The 17,438-nt window shown below is 47.1% G+C and overlaps 1 protein-coding gene across 7 annotated transcripts in view; it reads left to right on the top strand.

Moving 5' to 3' along the window:
* Window positions 1-17,438, top strand: part of DIS3L2 (DIS3 like 3'-5' exoribonuclease 2) — a 357,732-nt gene that overhangs the window by 227,166 nt on the left and 113,128 nt on the right. For all 7 annotated transcript variants that reach the window (XM_060410516.1, XM_042244406.1, XM_042244405.1 and 4 more), the window contains one exon: window positions 9,482-9,594. In XM_060410516.1, the coding sequence (XP_060266499.1) occupies window positions 9,482-9,594 (113 nt within the window). The remainder of the gene's footprint in view (window positions 1-9,481; window positions 9,595-17,438) is intronic.

Below are 17,438 nucleotides of genomic sequence, written 5' to 3' on the forward strand. Positions count from 1 at the left end.
AAAATTAGAATTTATGTATTAGCAGAAAGAGAAGTCGGGGTCCTGCCCCTCAGAGAAAACGACTCTTACCATCTTGATATATTTCTTTCCAGACATTTTTAAGCTGGTTTACATTGTTTTTACTTTAGACTTTTCATCTTTATTCCCATTCCAGCCTTTGGAAGCTGAAAACATGAAAAACGTGTATGCTGTAGGAAGGAGCAGTTCCTGTATCCTCAGGCTGCAGAGGCCGTCACTGCGGGCTCTTTTAATTCTGTTCCTCACAAGCGGTAACCCTCTCCTGCCTCTGTCGGCTGGCCTTCCTTTGAAAACTTGTAGCTAGTTTTACTTAACTGGATTTTTCCTTTTTAAACATTTTTTTATTTCCTTGGCTTCAACCTCTACAGTTTTTTTTTTTTTAAATTTTGGATAGAAAATGTTGAACACGCACAAAAGCAGACAGAATAGTATAATGAAACCCCTTGTTCCCCTCTCCCAGCCCTGGCAACCCTGAAACCATGGCCAGTCCACCCCACTCCCAGCCCACCCACCCCACCCCTACTCTCAGCCCTTACATGGATCTGCGAACCTTATAACTGCCTTTGAGGGTCCTTCTTGGCCCTTCTGAGCTCACTCTCTTCTGGAAGTGAGGAAGGACGAAGTGCCTGCCCTCCTGCACTCCAAACTTCTCGTGAGCCTGTGCTCTCTGTCCCAGGTCTGACCTGGGCTCTCCCCGCTCCTGAAACGCCTGGAAGTTCCCAGACGTTGGGTGTGGCAGCCTCCCATGTTCAACTCCTCATTCTCTTCCCTGTATTAATGAAGGAGGCCATCACTCAAATCATTTCGAAGGGGAAAAGTGGAATTTACTACCTGGGTGTTCCTCTTCCATGCTGTTCGTATAAATTTAAAACTTAGATTCCTGAGAATTAGATTGAACATGACAAAAATTGCTGTGTGGGCAGTTTAGTGAGCACTTGCAGATTGATAGAGCCCTTTGTAATAATGAAGGAAAAAGGTTCTGTAGGCTGCTTGGTTCCAGAAGGTGAGCTCACCAGTTATGGTGTTTGCAGCTAATGCTTCTCATTAACCCTTTGCTGGATGGCCAAAAGAAAATACAAGAAAGACAGTCCCAGACTCCTCAAATCCTAGCCTTCAGGAGAACCTAAGAAATCATCTTATATAACCCCCTTCTTATGCACGGGGACCTTACATTGCATTTAGATTTACTTATCCTAGAATTTTTTATGTTGCCTCCTTTTAAGCTTATGAAATATTCTCAAACCATCACCACGTCATGGCCATGGACTTCTGCCATGGCTTGCTGTACCAGTGGTCAACTTTTGCATTTGATTACATAACTAAATACCACACAGAACTGGAAGACGTCAGACTTTGACTTGCCCCTCTTACCTGGCAGCCCAATCATGTTTCCACCAGAGTCAGAGGGAATTTTCTTAGCCTAACTAGAAGATGGAGTTGGTTGTGTGACTACACGGTGATCCAAGCCCAGTTGTCCCTAGCAAAGGGAGTTGGTCTCTAAAATTTAGTGGGACCAAACTAAGGTGTTAAGTTTGGCTTCCCTCGTGGCTTTCCTGGTGGCTCAGATGGTAAAGCATCTGCCTGCAGTGCAGGAGACCCAGGTTTCGATCCCTGAATAGGGAAGATCCCCTGGAGAAGGCAATGGCACCCCACTCCAGTACTCTTGCCTGGAAAAGTCCATGGACAGAGGAGCCTGGTGGGCTACAGTCCATGGGGTTGCAAAGAGTTGGACATGACTGAGCGACTTCACTAAGGTCAGGTCCTGCATTCCGATTGGATTGCTGCCCTACGGGAGGCCCCTCCCAGCTGGGGATGTCTGGATGGCAGAAAGTCCCTTTCTCTCCATCCTCTCGATTGGCTTACCATTTCTGAGCTTCCAGAACACTGTTGGTTTTTTTTTTTCTTTTTTCACTCTCTTAAGACATGTTTTTGGGAAAACCGACCGCAAGGTCAAGAGAGTGACCCTAGCCAGAGCAGCGTGTTCCCGTCACGTGGACTGGATGGAAACCAGTCTGCGGGGCAGGAAGCCCGACACCTGCTGCATCTGTCAGTGTGTCTAGTGGGCTGAGCTCCTTTTCATCTACCTCTGTTTGTCACACGTGTGACGTCACCGAAGGATTGCTCAACTTTGTTTGCCTGTTGGTGTTGTTCCTGAGAGATCGTGTTCTCCTTCAGGCCCGCTGTTTTCAGTGCATCAGTAGAACATAGTACGAGGACGAAGGCACCGACAACATGAGGAAGTGGACGTGGCATATTCAACGCGTGCACTTCTCTGCTTAAAACTCCCTGGTGGGTTCCAAGTACACGCGAAATATAAATACTTCCTCCTGGCCCATCGGGGCATCTCTCACTGGGCCTCCTCTCTAGCCTCCCGGCTTCCAGTTCCCTCCCTTCCTGTCTTCTTTCTGTTTCTGAGATGCACCCAGCCACCCCCCACTGCCCACACCCCCAGACCTTTGCTCTGGTTAGTTTCCCCCCTTGGGTGCTCTCCACTGTGTCAATACATGACTTCCTTTTATATACACAAATCTCAGTCTGTTTCCTCAGAGACACCTTTCCAAACCAAATCTGAGGTAGGTCCCAGGCGTTCTCATCACTCACTGTGTTTTATTTTCTTCCAAGTTGTTTTTGCTATGGTAAGCAATCTTAGCATTTAATTTGTTTGCTTATTGTCTTTCTCTCCCCTTCGAGAGTGTAAGCTCCACAAGAGAAGGAACCTCGTCAGTTTTGTTTACTTGTATGTCTCCAGCGCCTAGGAAAAAAACATACCTGTCATAGAGTAGGAGCCTAATAAGTATGTGTTAGTGGCTAATTGAGTGAATGAAGGTGGTTATTAGGAGCATGTTTGGGAGGAGGGTGTTGAGGATTCTGAAGTGACTTGATGCCAAGCCTTGTGGCTGTTTCACCGAGAGAAGACCCAGGGGCTGCAGACTCGGGGGTAAACATTCCGAGCTGCTGCTGCCCCGCACGGAGAGCCCCCCTCCCCGCCCCCCCCACCCCTAGAAGAGTTGGGCCACTTCACTCGTTACTGAAGGCAGAGTGCTGTCCCTGGAGGAGATGTGGCGGCCCCGTTGGGCGTGGAACTGGGCCATCGGCGGGGGTGGGGGGGGGGGCTCAGCAGGTGTTTTGGCTCTGAGGGGAGATTTGTTCACATCGGCATTGCTGTCTGAGGGTGGAGTGGGTTGCACTAGCAAGTAGTAGTTTCTCAGGCACGTTGGATGTGCAAGCGAAAGGTTGGACACATTCAGGGAAGAACCCAGTGTGGGGAGGATTCTGCACAGTTAGACCTGGCAGGGTTTACAATCCCTTTCCACCCAGAGTGGCAGCGAATCTGCCCTGTGTTTTTATTTTCTTGCGTATGTGCTCAATCATGTCTGACTCTTTTGCAGCCCCATGGACTATAGCCCACTGGTCTTCTCTTGTGGGGTTCTCCCAGAAAGAATACTAGAGTGACTTGCCATTTCCTTCTCCGTGTCTCTTCCCGACCTTCTCTTCCTGACCCACGGATCAAACCCACATCTCTTGCGTCTCCTGAAATGGCAGGCAGAGTCTTTACCACTAGCGCCACTTCATGTGCCAGCCATGCACTCTATCTTTTCCTTGCTCTTTGTGCTGATTACAGAGGATGCGGGAGATACCTATGTCAGGACCTCCTTCCAGTGGGGGTGGGGGCTGCAGGGAGGGTGTAAGATGCTGTAGGAGACACCAAATTTGGGAGGGAGGGGGGTAACCTGGTTTAGGTCATTGGGAAAGCCTGCCAGAGGGAGCGGGTTTTACACAGGGGTCTGCAGGACTGGCGGGGGTCATCAGGAAGAGAAACAGGAGAACGCCCTGCAAGGGAGGTGATGGGTTTGAACGGTTTAAGAAGTTTGGTGACAGTTTCTGGTACTCAAGGGCTTAGGGCCAGGAAAGTTGAACGTGCTCAGGGCAGACCCACATGATAACAAATTTTGTCACGATTACTGACACAGTGACAGAGCACAGCATACAGAGAGAGGAGTGGAAGAAACAAGCCAAAGGGCAAGAACGCTGGCAGGAGCCAGGCTAGTAAGACCTTAGAAGCCAGGACTGGGCTGCATGCTTAGGGCTGTGGGGGCCTGCAAGGTTTCCGCAGGGGGTAAAGGTGAACGCCGGTGACCCGCGTCTGGAAGGCCCTGCTCTCACTCCTGGTAAAGGGACGCTTGGTACTTTCCCTTCTGTAACAGGCTTGCCCCTTTCAGGTGCTTGGGACAGTCACTCTGCCACTGCTAAGATGACTGCAGACCAGAAGTGTGGAAAGGAGTGATTCGATCTCAGGGACTTGTAATTGAATAGGACTGGAGTTGATGGCTTAGAGGCTGTTCTGCAGTCAGTCCCTGTGACAAGAGGCTAAAGAGATGGCCGTGGGAGCAGGGATGTGGCTGCAAACAGTGCCAGGAAAAGTCCCTGACAGGACTGCTGAATCCAGAGCCAAGAATGTGGCTTCTGCTCAATGAGAAGAGACAGGGAGGGACTTCCAGCTGTGACCCACTGAGATGGAAACGTGGGATGTGTTGGCTCGTTCTGGAGTTACCCCGACAGCAGTTGCTGGTGGGGGCGGTCATAAAAGGGAGCAGAGGCTCTGGATCTGCCCCAGTTTTGAATCCAGTGTTTACTGCATTACTAGCCAGGTAATCTTAGACAAGTGACCTGGAACCTCTCTGAGCCTCAGATGACTCATCTGTGAAACATGGTTTATATGGCTATAGTCAAAACTACATGAAAGTGTGTGGAGCCCCTGGCACAAAATAGATATTAAGTGAATGGTCACTACTGCTATCCTTATCATTTTTATGATCTTTATTGTCAATGTTACGTTCATATAGTTCTAAATGACAAAACACTTTCACATGTTCTCAGTGAAGTAGAAACAGACTTCAGCTCAACTTGCTCCCACAGAATGAGGTTTTGCAACCTTCCTCTCTCATAGCCCTGGTCACACCAGACCATCACCATGTTAGTGTGTCTGCCCACCCCATTAGACTGTGGGTGCCTTAAGCAGACGGATTCTCTTACAGATGCCCAGTGCTAGAATAATCTCATGGCCCCATTTCCGTGCATCCTGGGTCTGTGTAAGGGAGCCCTTGCTCACGACCAGAGCTCCTCAGAAATAGAGCAAGTGGCTTCAAGACGTGATCTCCCCACCCGGGAGGGTTTGTCGTGGGCTGCCTGACAGGGAGGCGGCTGGGATGCGGCTGAACTGACTGGGAGGCCAGCTTAGAAGAGAAGGCCCTTAAGCCCCTGCCTTGTATTCCGTCAGCGTTTTCATCGGGTGGAACGGCTCTGGTGTTCACTCCAGTTCATCCAAAGGGGCAATCGTGGAAGTCTGGGAGCCCTGTGCACAGTGAGCCACACATGGCTGGCCTTGGGAACTCTCCCTTCCTCTGCTTCCGCAGCTCTTCAGAACTCTCAGGACTCACCTTGGCCCCAGCAGATGAACGTTTTTAATGTAAAAAAAAAAAAAAAATTAAGGAATACTTTTATATGGAAGACAGTACTTTTTGAAACATCGAATTGGTCCTAGATGTTTTGGCAGCATGTACTACATAACCTTTTGGATTTGTATTTTCTCTTTCATAGAATAAAAACTCAAGAGTTCTGCAAGTTCACATTATGTAAATATATGTAATAAAATATTTACTTAGGGTTTCCATAAAAAAGGGTCCAAAGGAAAGAATAAGAGAGCTCCTCTTTGCTGGTTTTAGAGGCTCTTCTGGGAATCCCGAGAGAAATTTAAGCCTCTCAAATCTGTTTTGATTGGCCCCCTGCATGTTTTATCTCCTGTAATGAGCTCTTTGTCAGTTTGTCAATTTTGACTAAGGACAGAAAGTTCATGTGTAGTAACAGCACACAGACTGAATTTAAAATTATGGTTTATATCATGATGTAATAATCCTCTCTCTTTTCCTTTAGTCAATATTTACTTGGTAGGCCAGTATATTACAACTCTGACTTCAAAAGAAGACACTTTATTTTACCTTCTCCCAGTGTTGGTTTTAGATACTGGTAATACGGAAATTGGGAGTTGAGCTGTCTGAGACGCTTGGCCACATTCTCTCCGGGCTGAGTTCCTCGATCTTTGCAGGCAGGTCTCTCTGCTCCTGGTGACCCAACAACACAGCTGCGAAGCTCACACAGGGAAGCGGCTGAACTTTGAGCCACACTGGTTTTCCTCAGCCTTCCAGACAGCCCCTTCCTCTGTGAGAAATAGTCCTGTTCTGTGATCCCATAGCGGCCAATATTTCTTAGATGGATTTGGGTTTTCCCTAAAGTATTAATGTGACAAGACTGGTTGGAAAAACCTGATGCTGCCCTGTAGGAGGGTGGGCCCTGAGTGTGAGACAGATGAGAGTGGGGAATCTTAAATTCTAATTTTTCCCTGAACCTCTTATTTTAACCACCCCAAGTTTAAACACTTTTCCATTTTAAAAAATTAAGGGAAAAATCCTCCCCCACTGAAGAAAAAATAAGGGAACAGTAAATAGCTACAACAGCAAGGAGATCAAACCCTTCAATCCTAAAGGAAATCAACCTGAATATTCATTGGAAGGATCGATGCTGAAGCTCAAGCTCCAGCTCCAATACTTTGGCCACCTGATGCAAAGAACTGACTCATTGGAAAAGACCCTGATGCTGGGAAGGATTGAGGGCAGGAGGAGAAGGGGACGACAGAGGATGAGATGGTTGGATGGCATCACCAACTCAAAGGACATGAGTTTGAGCAAGCTCCGGGAGTTGGTGATGGACAGGGAAGCCTGGCGTGTTGCAGTCCATGGGGTCACAAAGAGTTGGGCATGACTGAGCGACTGAACTGAACTGAAATAGCTACACAGTTGGCAGCTAAAATGTGAGATACCTTAAGACTAATTATCCAGGTAAAGCAGAAGAAAAAGTGGTGACATGTTAGTGAGTGCCTCTGAGTCAGCTTGGCTATCAGGCATGGTTATTTTAGTGAGTCATAACCAAAAGGAAATTGATCAACAAGTGAACTTCCAAGTCTACAGGTAGGCTGGTTTCATGTTCAGCTGTGCCCTCAAGTCCAAACAAGGCCATCATGTGTCTCCCTGTGATTCTCAGCCCTGTTTTCTCTGTTAGCATAATTATGGAGCAAAGGTGTTTCCTTGACAGCTCCAGACTTACTGTCCAGAGTCTGGGGAGAGAGACCCTCTTTTCTGAAGTCCATATCAACCCCTGAAAACAGGCTCAGACGTAAAGAATAGACTTATGGACGTGGAGAGAGGGAATGAGAGGGTGAGATGTATGGAAAGAGTAACATGGAAACTTACATTACCATATGTAACATAGAGCCAACAGGAATTTGCTGTATGGCTCAGGAAACTCAAACAGGGGCTCTGTATCAACCTAGACTGGTGGGATGGGGAGGGAGATCTGAGGGGGTTTCAAAAGGGAGGGGTTCCCTGATGGCTCAGAGGTTAAAGCATCTGCCCACAATGCGGGAGACCTGAGTTCAATCCCTGGGTCGGGAAGATTCCCTGGAGAAGGAAATGGCAACCCACTCCAGTATTCTTGCTTGGGGAATCCCATGGATGGAGAATCCCATGGAGGAGCCTGGTGGGCTATAGTTCATGGTGTCACAAAGAGTCGGACATGACTGAGCAACTTAACTAATGTGTATACCTATGGCTGAGGTTCGACAGAAAACAGCAGAATTCTGTAAAGCAATTATCTGTCAATAAAAAATAAATAAATTAAAAAAAAAAAAACAGGCTCAGAGTAAATCTACTTGGATCACATGCCTATGCCTAGACCAGTCACTATGAACCGGAATGGGGTATAGTAGAATTCTGTCAAGCACATATTTAAATGGTAAGCAGTTCCCCTGTGCTTGTATCATCAGTGCCCATGCGGCTCACTGTCTCCAAGCCTAGGGCTATTTCACAGGGCTCTTTCCATATTCTGTGCATTTTCACGTGTACATGTTGGTGTGCATGAGTATAATCACAGTATATCCGATAGATGATGTAGAGGATGTTCAAGAGTAAATCCTAAATGTATACCCTAACTAGCCCCCAAGCCCACTCTGATGCAATTCCCACCAGCCTGAGTCCTCGGATCAGGTCTCTGGTAGAACTGATAGAGCAGGTGGGACCTACTGAAGAAAACTCTGCCAGGAAGGGAACAGGCAATTCTAAAAGGGAAAGAAAGTAGGTCTTTTACCAGAACAGGAAAGACAACAGGCAAATACACTAATTGTTGATTCATTCACTCAGGAAGTACTTATTGAGTACCTACCATGTCAGGGACTTCCCTGGTAGCTCAGATGGTAAAAGCGTCTGCCTACAGTGCGGGAGACCCAGGTTCGATCCCTGGGTCGGGAAGATCCCCTGGAGAAGGAAATGACAACCCACTCCAGTACTCTTGTCTGGAAAATTCCATGGACGAAGGAGCGTGGTAGGCTGTAATTCATGGAGTAGCAAAGAGTCGGACACAACTGATTGACTTCACTTTCACTTTCACCGTGTCAGGCGTTCTTCTAGGCACTGGGCCTCCAGCAGTGGACTTGACACTGAAGGCACTGCCTCCCTGGAGCCTTCACTATAGGGGCAGACAGTGAGCGCAAGAGCCAGTAAAGACGCACAGTGGTGTCTGGGAGTGATGATAGCTCTGAAAAGACCACGATAAGCATCTTCAGCTATGGGTTAGGTACTGTAGCAGTGCAGGTGGGGGAAACAGGTCAGAGCATCTTGTCTTGTTCTGGGATTCTGTCTCCATCGACCCTTACATGGTGAGAAGGATTTGGGAGGGCAAATCCTGTTGCAATTATTATCCCAAGTGTAAGAAAAAGCATGAGCCAAGCAAGCATCCAAATGGGATGAGGTAAGATATGTCCTGGGAATGGGAAGAGGTTTCCGACGACGTCTGCATAGAGAGTGCGTGGAAGATGAGCTGTAAGGCTGGCAAGGTGGATTGAGGCGAGCCCGTGCAAGGGCATGAGTAAGAGGCTCGACATCACTGGACCTGTGGTTCTGACGAGTGTTAGCAGCAGTGTGGAGGGTTGGGGTGGGGGGAAGGGTGAAGTCAAGTAGGAAGGCCAGCCCTGGGGCTGAGTGAAGGCTGGCATAGACCGAAGAGGCTTCAGGGACTAATTCCTTCTGGTGAGCTGAGGATTCATTCATCATCCAAAATGAGTCTTCTTCTGCAAGTGTACTGATGTTTACTCAAAGAAAACTTTAGCAGTGGTAAACATCTTGTAAAAATGGTTAGTGTTGTCTATTCAGGGTAAAAAAAATCTCATATTTTGGACTACAGTGAGGAAAGTAACCCTAGCGTACACCCCAGAGGGTCAGTGGAGAGCCTGAAGGCGGCCGCCTGGGCTCCACGCCCCCTGACCTTGGAGAGCGACCTGCCTTCTCGGGGTAGATTCCCAGGAGGGGTCTCCCTGGCCTTCAGTTCCAGGCTGATCAACCTTCTTGTGCATTTACAGGCAACTTTGAAGTGGGCGTGCACATTGCTGATGTCAGTTACTTTGTTCCTGAGGGATCCAGTCTGGATAAAGTGGCTGCTGAGAGAGCTACAAGTGTCTACTTGGTTCAGAAGGTAAAAATCTAGTTTCTTGGGTTGAAAAACATGCTTCCATTATGTTCTCTTCCTTTGTTTGTTTGTCCTTTAAAAAAAAATCATGAGGAACAGCTCTTGTGTGTGCTGCTCACTCTGGATATGCCCCACTCCTGGGGTCCCAGGAGCCTGAGCCCATGCTCCTATCATGAGTGGGCCATGGCCATAGGACTTAGCCTAGGATGTCTAGTATTTACCAAGTTCCTCTCGCATGCCCAACCTGTCCACCCCAATCACTGACCCCCTCAGAAGGGGAAGGACAGGATTAACTCAGGTGGACCACAGACCTAAAGGGAAGGACTCACGTCATCCTGGCAATGTGAAGGGTGGCAGTGGATCTTTTTAAGAGGCGGTACTCTAGTGGGTTGTTTTTTACTTGGTAGAGACCTTAAAACTGTCACTGATGACTTCATGTCAGTTTTCCTGCATGGCCCTGTGGCACCACCATGCCCACTGCCTCCCCATCACATCATTTCCCAGAATGTGCCATCTGCCAAGGGTGTGTCTTTTCAGATACAAAGACAGAGGAGCCACATTCCAAACACGTGATTGGCATGGGGCCCAAGGCCTGTAAGTTCACCCCGCTATGAGAGTATACATTCTTTCAAGTCTAAAACCAAGACTCTGTACAAATAGAGGCATCAGCTGTGTCAGAGATTTCTCAGCCTCTCTCTCGTGTCTGGAGCCCACTTTGGCCAGGGTCACTGCAGCTTCAACATGGCTGTCATCTGAGGTTGTCACCTTGGATAATGATGATATTATATACCCCATCATTCCTCAGCTCCAGGACCTTCTAGAGCTGTGCTCTGAAGTCTGAGCACCTCAGCCGTACCTGGCAGCATGTGTGACATGTGGAAGATAGACTTCCAGACATGTCCCTGCCAGGCTCCAATAAGCCATATCAATTGGCCCCAGCCATCTACTAGCAGTAAGAATCTCTGCTGGGCAGAAGGGTTGTTGCATAGTTGAATCCTCATTCATTTTCCCAACCCAGTCCTGTACAGTCCAGCACTCCACCCACCCTTACACACATGGTCTTGGATAACTTATACCAGCAGTCTCCATGCCAACCCCAAGAGGGGTACATTCTAGAATCCCTGGACTCTGGTTTCAGCAACGTGCCTGTGTTGTGCCCACAAAGGTGTTGACAGTTCTAGAACAGGAGTCCTCAGGGACAATCCAAAAGTTCCTAGGATGTCTAGTATTTACCAGGTTCCTCTCACATGTCCACCTTGTCCACCCTAGTCACTGACTCCCTCAGAAGGGAAAGGACAAAAATTAACTCAAATGGACCACAGACCTAAATATGAAATATGAAACTATAAAACTCGTACAAGATAACACTGGGGAAGATTTAGATGCCCTCAGTTTGGCAATGACCTTTTTGATGCAATGCCAAAGGCACACCTCTGAAAGAAAAAATCGATAAGCTGGGCTTAATTAAAATTAAAAATCTCTGCTCATCAAAAGACACTCAAGAAAATTGGACATCTGATTTATTCAGGTGTTCAGCTTTGCCTGCCATTTATACTAGGTGCTCAGAACCTCCATGTAGGTGTTTTCTGCTGTTCCAGTTATGAGAATACTGAAAGAGAGGGGGATGGAGTTGATTACTGAGCTGTGAAATTCTGGGTCAGATGCTGCATAATCATTCAGACCCAGTTATAATTAACAGTGTGTTATCAGTGACAGGTAACCTCTAGGCATAGTGGTATTAAAAGACACAGAACCTTCAGTCACCCCTCAGTGGGAATGGAAAGCTGTATCCTCATCTGAATAGGAGGTGTTCTACCCCAAGGACTTAGCTTATATCCAAGCATCCATGCCCCTGTCTGGCCTCTGTGGCCTGTTCAAACCTAAATGTGGTGTTTGAGGACTTCTGTTTGACCCCCATCCCACATGATGTCTATGACACCTGTGCCCAAGCCGAGGGCAGGTATAGGTGGCTTAAGGGAATGCAGCCCAAATGTGCTACCCACACAAATCACTGAACTTCAGCATGTGAGGCTTGCCGCCTGATCTCCCCTCCATGGCTGTGAAACCTGAGCCATCACCATTGCATTTCTATCCATGTGAATGAACAAGGCTGGCCCTCAATGTGTGTGTGTTTTTGGAGGGTCTGCTCAACATTTTTCAAGTTCATATTCCACTCAGTGTTCACTCACAACCAAATAAGACCTATCAACTGGGACCAGAAGAAGTATTTATTGTTATTGTTACACCCATTTCTACTGATGACATTCCTTGTCCACAGTTTGTCATGCCTTTATTTAATATCCTCATTCCTTGTTAGCCTCAATTTCTGAGCTTCCCCAGTATAGGGTAGCCCACTAGTACCTAAGGAGCCATGAGTTACTTAGGAGGATATTGCAGTTCTGGTAGGCTGACCTGGAGTGAGAAATAAATCATCAAGCCTGGGTCTCATAAGGCATCCATTCAGAGTTATGGACTGAATGTTTGTTTCCCCCTCAAACTGTATATTGAAATCAATTCCAATTCCAAAGAAAGGCAATGCGAAAGAATGCTCAAACTACCACACAGTTGCACTCCTCTCACATGCTAGTAAAGTAATGCTCAAAATTCTCCAAGCCAGGCTTCAGCAATACGTGAACCTTGAACTCCCTGATGTTCAAGCTGGTTTTAGAAAAGGCAGAGGAACCAGATATCAAATTGCCAAGATCCTCTGGATCATGGAAAAAGCAAGAGAGTTCCGAAAAACATCTATTTCTGCTTTATTGACTATGCCAAAGCCTTTGACTCTGTGGATCACAATAAGCTGTGGAAAATTCTGAAAGAGATGGGAATACCAGACCACCTAACCTGCCTCTTGAGAAATCTGTATGCAGATCAGGAAGCAACAGTTCGAACTGGACATGGAACAACAGACTGGTTCCAAATAGGAAAAGGAGTACGTCAAGGCTGTATATTGTCACCCTGCTTATTTAACTTATAGGCAGAGTACATCATGAGAAAGGCTGGATTGGAAGAAACACAAGCTGGAATCCAGATTGCCGGGAGAAATATCAATAACCTCAGATATGCGGATGACACCACTCTTAAGGCAGAAAGTGAAGAGGAACTAAAAAGCCTCTTGATGTGAAAGTGGAGAGTGAAAAAGTTGGCTTAAAGCTCAACGAATTCAGAAAACGAAGATCATGGCATCTGGTCCCATCACTTCATGGGAAACAGTGGAAACAGTGTCAGACTATATTTTTGGGCTCCAAAATCACTGTAGATGGTGACTGCAGCCATGAAATGAAAAGACACTTACTCCTTGGAAAAAAAGTTATGACTAACCTAGATAGTATATTCAAAAGCAGAGACATTACTTTGCCGACTAAGGTCCATCTAGTCAAGGCTATGGTTTTTCCTGTGGTCATGTATGGATGTGAGAGTTGGACTGTGAAGAAGGCTGAGTGCTGAAGAATTGATGCTTTTGAACTGTGTTGTTGGAGAAGACTCTTGAGAGTCCCCTGGACTGCAAGGAGATCCAACCAGTCCATTCTGAAGGAGATCAACCCTGGGATTTCTTTGAAAAGACTGATGCTAAAGCTGAAGCTCCAGTACTTTGGCCACCTCATGGGAAGAGTTGACTCATTGGAAAAGACTCTGATGCTGGGAGGGATCGGGGGCAGGAAGAGAAGGGGACAACCGAGGATGAGATGGCTGGATGGCATCATGGACTTGATGGACGTGAGTCTGAGTGAACTCCGGGAGATGGTGATGGACAGGGAGGCCTGGCGTGCTGCAATTCATGGAGTCGCAAAGATTCAGACACAACTGAGCAACTGAACTGAACTGAACTGAATCCCTAATGTGATGATCTTAGGACGTGGGCCTTTGGGAGGTGATTAGGTCTTTAGGGTGGAGTCCTATTGAATGAGATTAGTGCCCTTATAGGAAGAGAGCCTTGAGAAGGAAATGGCAATCCACTCCAGTATTCTTGCCTGGAGAATCCTGTGGACGGAGGAGCCTGGTGGGCTGCTGTCCACGGGGTCACACAGAGTCAGACAGGACTGAAGCAGCTTAGCATGCATGCATGCATTGGAGAAGGAAACGGCATCTCACTCCAGTATTCTTGCATGGAGAATCCCAAGGATGGAGGAGCCTGGCGGGCTGCCATCTATGTGGTCGCACAGAGTCAAACACGACTGAAGCGACTTAGCAGCAGCAGCAACGGAAAGAAAGCCCAGAGAGCTTTCTCATCACCATATGAGGATCCTGCAGGAAGGTGTCATGCCTGAACCAGGAAACGGGCCCTCACTAGACATTGAATCTGCCATCACCTTGATCCTAGGTGTCCCAGTCCCCAGAACAGTGAGAAATTAGTGTGTGGTGTTTAAGCACCTGGTCTGTGATATTTTTATTATAGCAATCTGAATGTGATAAGATAGGCAGAATCTTTTAAAGTTGAATGTATAAATATACTTTGTGGCCTGACAGTTTTATTTCTAGGTACATACTTAACAGAAATGTGTGCACATGTTAGAAGGAAAAGGTATGAGAATATTTGTTGCAACACTGTTAAAGTAGCCAAAAAACTAGAAACCATTCAATACCATCAGCTGTGGTATAGGCACTCAGCGGGATGCTGTACAACAGTGAACGACAGCTCCACACACAGACATCATGGGGAAAGAAGCCAGACACACGAGAGCACACTGTGTGAGCCCGTGTACATAACGTCCGAAAACGAGCAAAGCGAGACGTCAGGATAGTGATGGCGCTCGGTGGCTTCAGTCGTGTCCAACTCTCTGTGACCCTATGGACCGCAGCCTGCCAGGTTCATCCGTCCACAGGGCTCTCCAGGCAAGAGTACTGGAGTGGGTTGCCATGCCCTTCTCCACAAGATAGCGATTACCCTTGAGGAAAGGGGCCCATCTGGTGGGGGCTTCTTACGATTCTTGGTCTGGGCCCATGAGTGTTCAGTTTGTGAAAATGCTTCAAGCTCTTCCTTATGAATGGTGCATGGGGTGTGTGTGTGTTGAAATCTTTTTTCTTCTGAAGCTTGCTGGGGTGACTTTCAGCATTCCACTCTGGCTCCTTTTAGTGTATGCAAGCAGCCTACTCAGGCAAAGGAACTGACCTCAGAATCCAAGACCCCCACTCAGACTGGGCTCTCCTGAGAACACAGCTCTGATGTTTGTACCTTGATGACACTTAACATAACCTCAGGTTGGAAACATCCCATCTACGCCTCCTCCCCAGAAATGCAGTTGACTCAATCCAACCTCTGTCTGGCCCAGAGCCTTACTTAGGGAAGGGAGATGAGACTTTAAAACCCCTTTTATCTGCAAAACCTATAACATTGTGATGGAAAGAGAAATAGAGGTAGCAGTCAGACTCCATGAGGTGAATAAATGTGAAACATTCTTCTCCTATAGGTTCAAATGTTTAAGAAATTTCGACCCAACTAGAGGTTCTTATTCCAAGCAGATGGCTTTCTCTTATCTAGCAGCCGCACTCTCCTTTTTATAGCCAGGAATTATATCTCAAATTCAGAAAATGAAAATGGAGTTAAGTAACTAATCAGCCTGTTTCCTTTGCTCTTCTCTTTGCTTTGGTTTTGTGACTGTCACTGTTCTAGCATTTCTCTCTGGGACTGCAGAGTTGGGGCTTTTTGGCCCTGAAAAGCCAGGAGCTGAGGGGAAGGAGGGCTCCTGCTGCCGGGCCCTGCCCCCAAGCTTGGCATTCGCTAGTGGTGCCGGCCCGCAGCCTTGGGCAGCAGCAGCTGTGCGTTCTGATTCCTTTGAACCACTGCTCTGACCTTTCTTCCTATTCATTTGTGTTTCTTAAAGGACCGTGTCCAGGAACTTTTCTGCTGTTTTCACTTGACTTTGCCTATAAAAGTCAGCTTCAAAGCTGCTGCTCTCCCCACCCCCAACCCAGGTTCCCTCTGTCTCATTTGGCAAAATCGTTTCTCTCTTTCTCGAGTTCATCAGACGGGGGCAGAGTGTGTGTTGGGGGGTGGGGGAGGGAATGCCAGTTGATTTCTCATCTGTAGGGAAGGTGGCATCAGTCTCTTTTCATTCCGTGTTACTCACCTATAGGTAACTGACGTCAGCATTATAGTCTAAGCTTGATTTGGGAAATTCTCCCATAGATTAGGACAGTATACAGTGAAACAGATCTTGGGTCCAGATACCATGTTATTGTCCAGATTAGCACCATGTGCATGCTTTCTAAGTCGCTTCAGTCATGTCCGACTCTTTGTGACCCTATGGCCCTGTAGCCTGCCAGCCTCCATGGGGAGTCCATGGGGATTCTCCAGGCAAGAATACTGAAATGGGTTGCCATGCCCTCCTTTAGGGGATCTTCTCGACCCAGGGATCAAACCCGCATCTCTTATGTCTCCTGCATTGGCAGGTGGGTTCTTTACCACTGGCGCCACCTGGGAAGCCCCAGATATCACCATACTATCTTATACATGAAATTCTTTTTGCTGGAATTTTACTCACACTAATACATATTTAGTTACTCCTTAACATTAGGGTACCCTTAGAAGGAAAGATAAATTTGTGTATTGGATTTAAATCCTGTGAAAAAGCACTCTTTTTGACAAAAGATAGATATCTGTTAGGACAGGGGACAACTGTCTACCTTAGCTTAGTCTTGTCCTGCTCAGAAGGATGTGACATCTAGCTACTTAATATCCCCAAGCTATCTTCTCTGAGAGGGAAATACAAGGCAATAATAGAATTTAAGGTAATGTTTAAAAAATAAGTGAAGAAGTTTTTAAAATAAAACCTAAACAGTTGAAACCTAAACCTAAATTTTCTGCCTGTTGGCTCAAGCACTTGTGTTATTTTAGGTGTGAAACAGCTCAAATGAAAGTTCTCCCATAAATCTCTACGATATTTTATTGGGACTGCTTTATAATAGAGATCAAAGATGGAGATTGGAAGCCCGTTTTAATATGGAGTCCAAAGAGTTTTAAGATGTTCCTTTATGACCCCAGCAGGTTGTCAGAGTGTTGATGTTTTGTTAATGTCAAACTGTGGAGCAAAGAGTTGATCAAATTCAGAATTCATGGAAGTGTTGATATGAAAAAGAAAACTCTTTAAGCAGAGATGTTGGCTGGCAGATGAATTATCTCTTCGCTGTAAGTCATTTCAGCCTGTGAGTGGGGAGCTAGCTACCTTATCGTTAAATCCTCGAAGTCCTCAGAGAACAGGAGGAAAAACTCACCAAGTTCTCAGGCTCTGATAGCCAGTGGGCACTGCTGGTGGGAGGGAGGTTTGGGAGCGGGCAGAGGCCTGGGGCAAAAGGGGCAGAAGAAGCCCCCGCAGCCTGCCTCTACCCCCCGGTGCTGGAGAACCCCCAGCAGGTCTGGCCCCTGCAAGCTGTTGTGACCCCCGTATCGCGGCTAGTCCCTCCTGTTCCTTTTTTCCTGGATGATTGATTCTTCCCCCTCTGTGGCCCTTTCCGCTGGTCACAGGGCTGTCCTGGCTAACCCGTTGCTGAACTTGGCCAGCCTGCCCGCTGTGGCTTTAGCAGATGTTTCTGCTCTGTGAGGCTAACAGAAGATTTTATAGTCTTGATGGTACCCCCACCCAGCTGTCTTGGGCAGTTTACCTAAATGATCCATTTCTCTCCACTCTCCTAAGCCCTGGTCCACAATGCTTAGAAAGTCAGTGTGGGATCTTCAGTGTCCTTTTTCCCCTAACCGGCTTTTAAGATCTGCCCTGACCCAGCTTTGATTCTGGCCCTGAAACAGGCGTAAGAAGACTTAGCAGCCTTTAAGCCCCTTTCATTTTCTGTGGCCTGAAGTGTCACCAGTTAGCATTTGTTGAGTACTGGCTGTGTACCAGGTCTGAAAAGACAAG

The sequence above is a fragment of the Ovis aries genome, chromosome 2 (genome assembly GCF_016772045.2).
Source record: "Ovis aries strain OAR_USU_Benz2616 breed Rambouillet chromosome 2, ARS-UI_Ramb_v3.0, whole genome shotgun sequence".
NCBI lineage: Eukaryota > Metazoa > Chordata > Mammalia > Artiodactyla > Bovidae > Ovis > Ovis aries.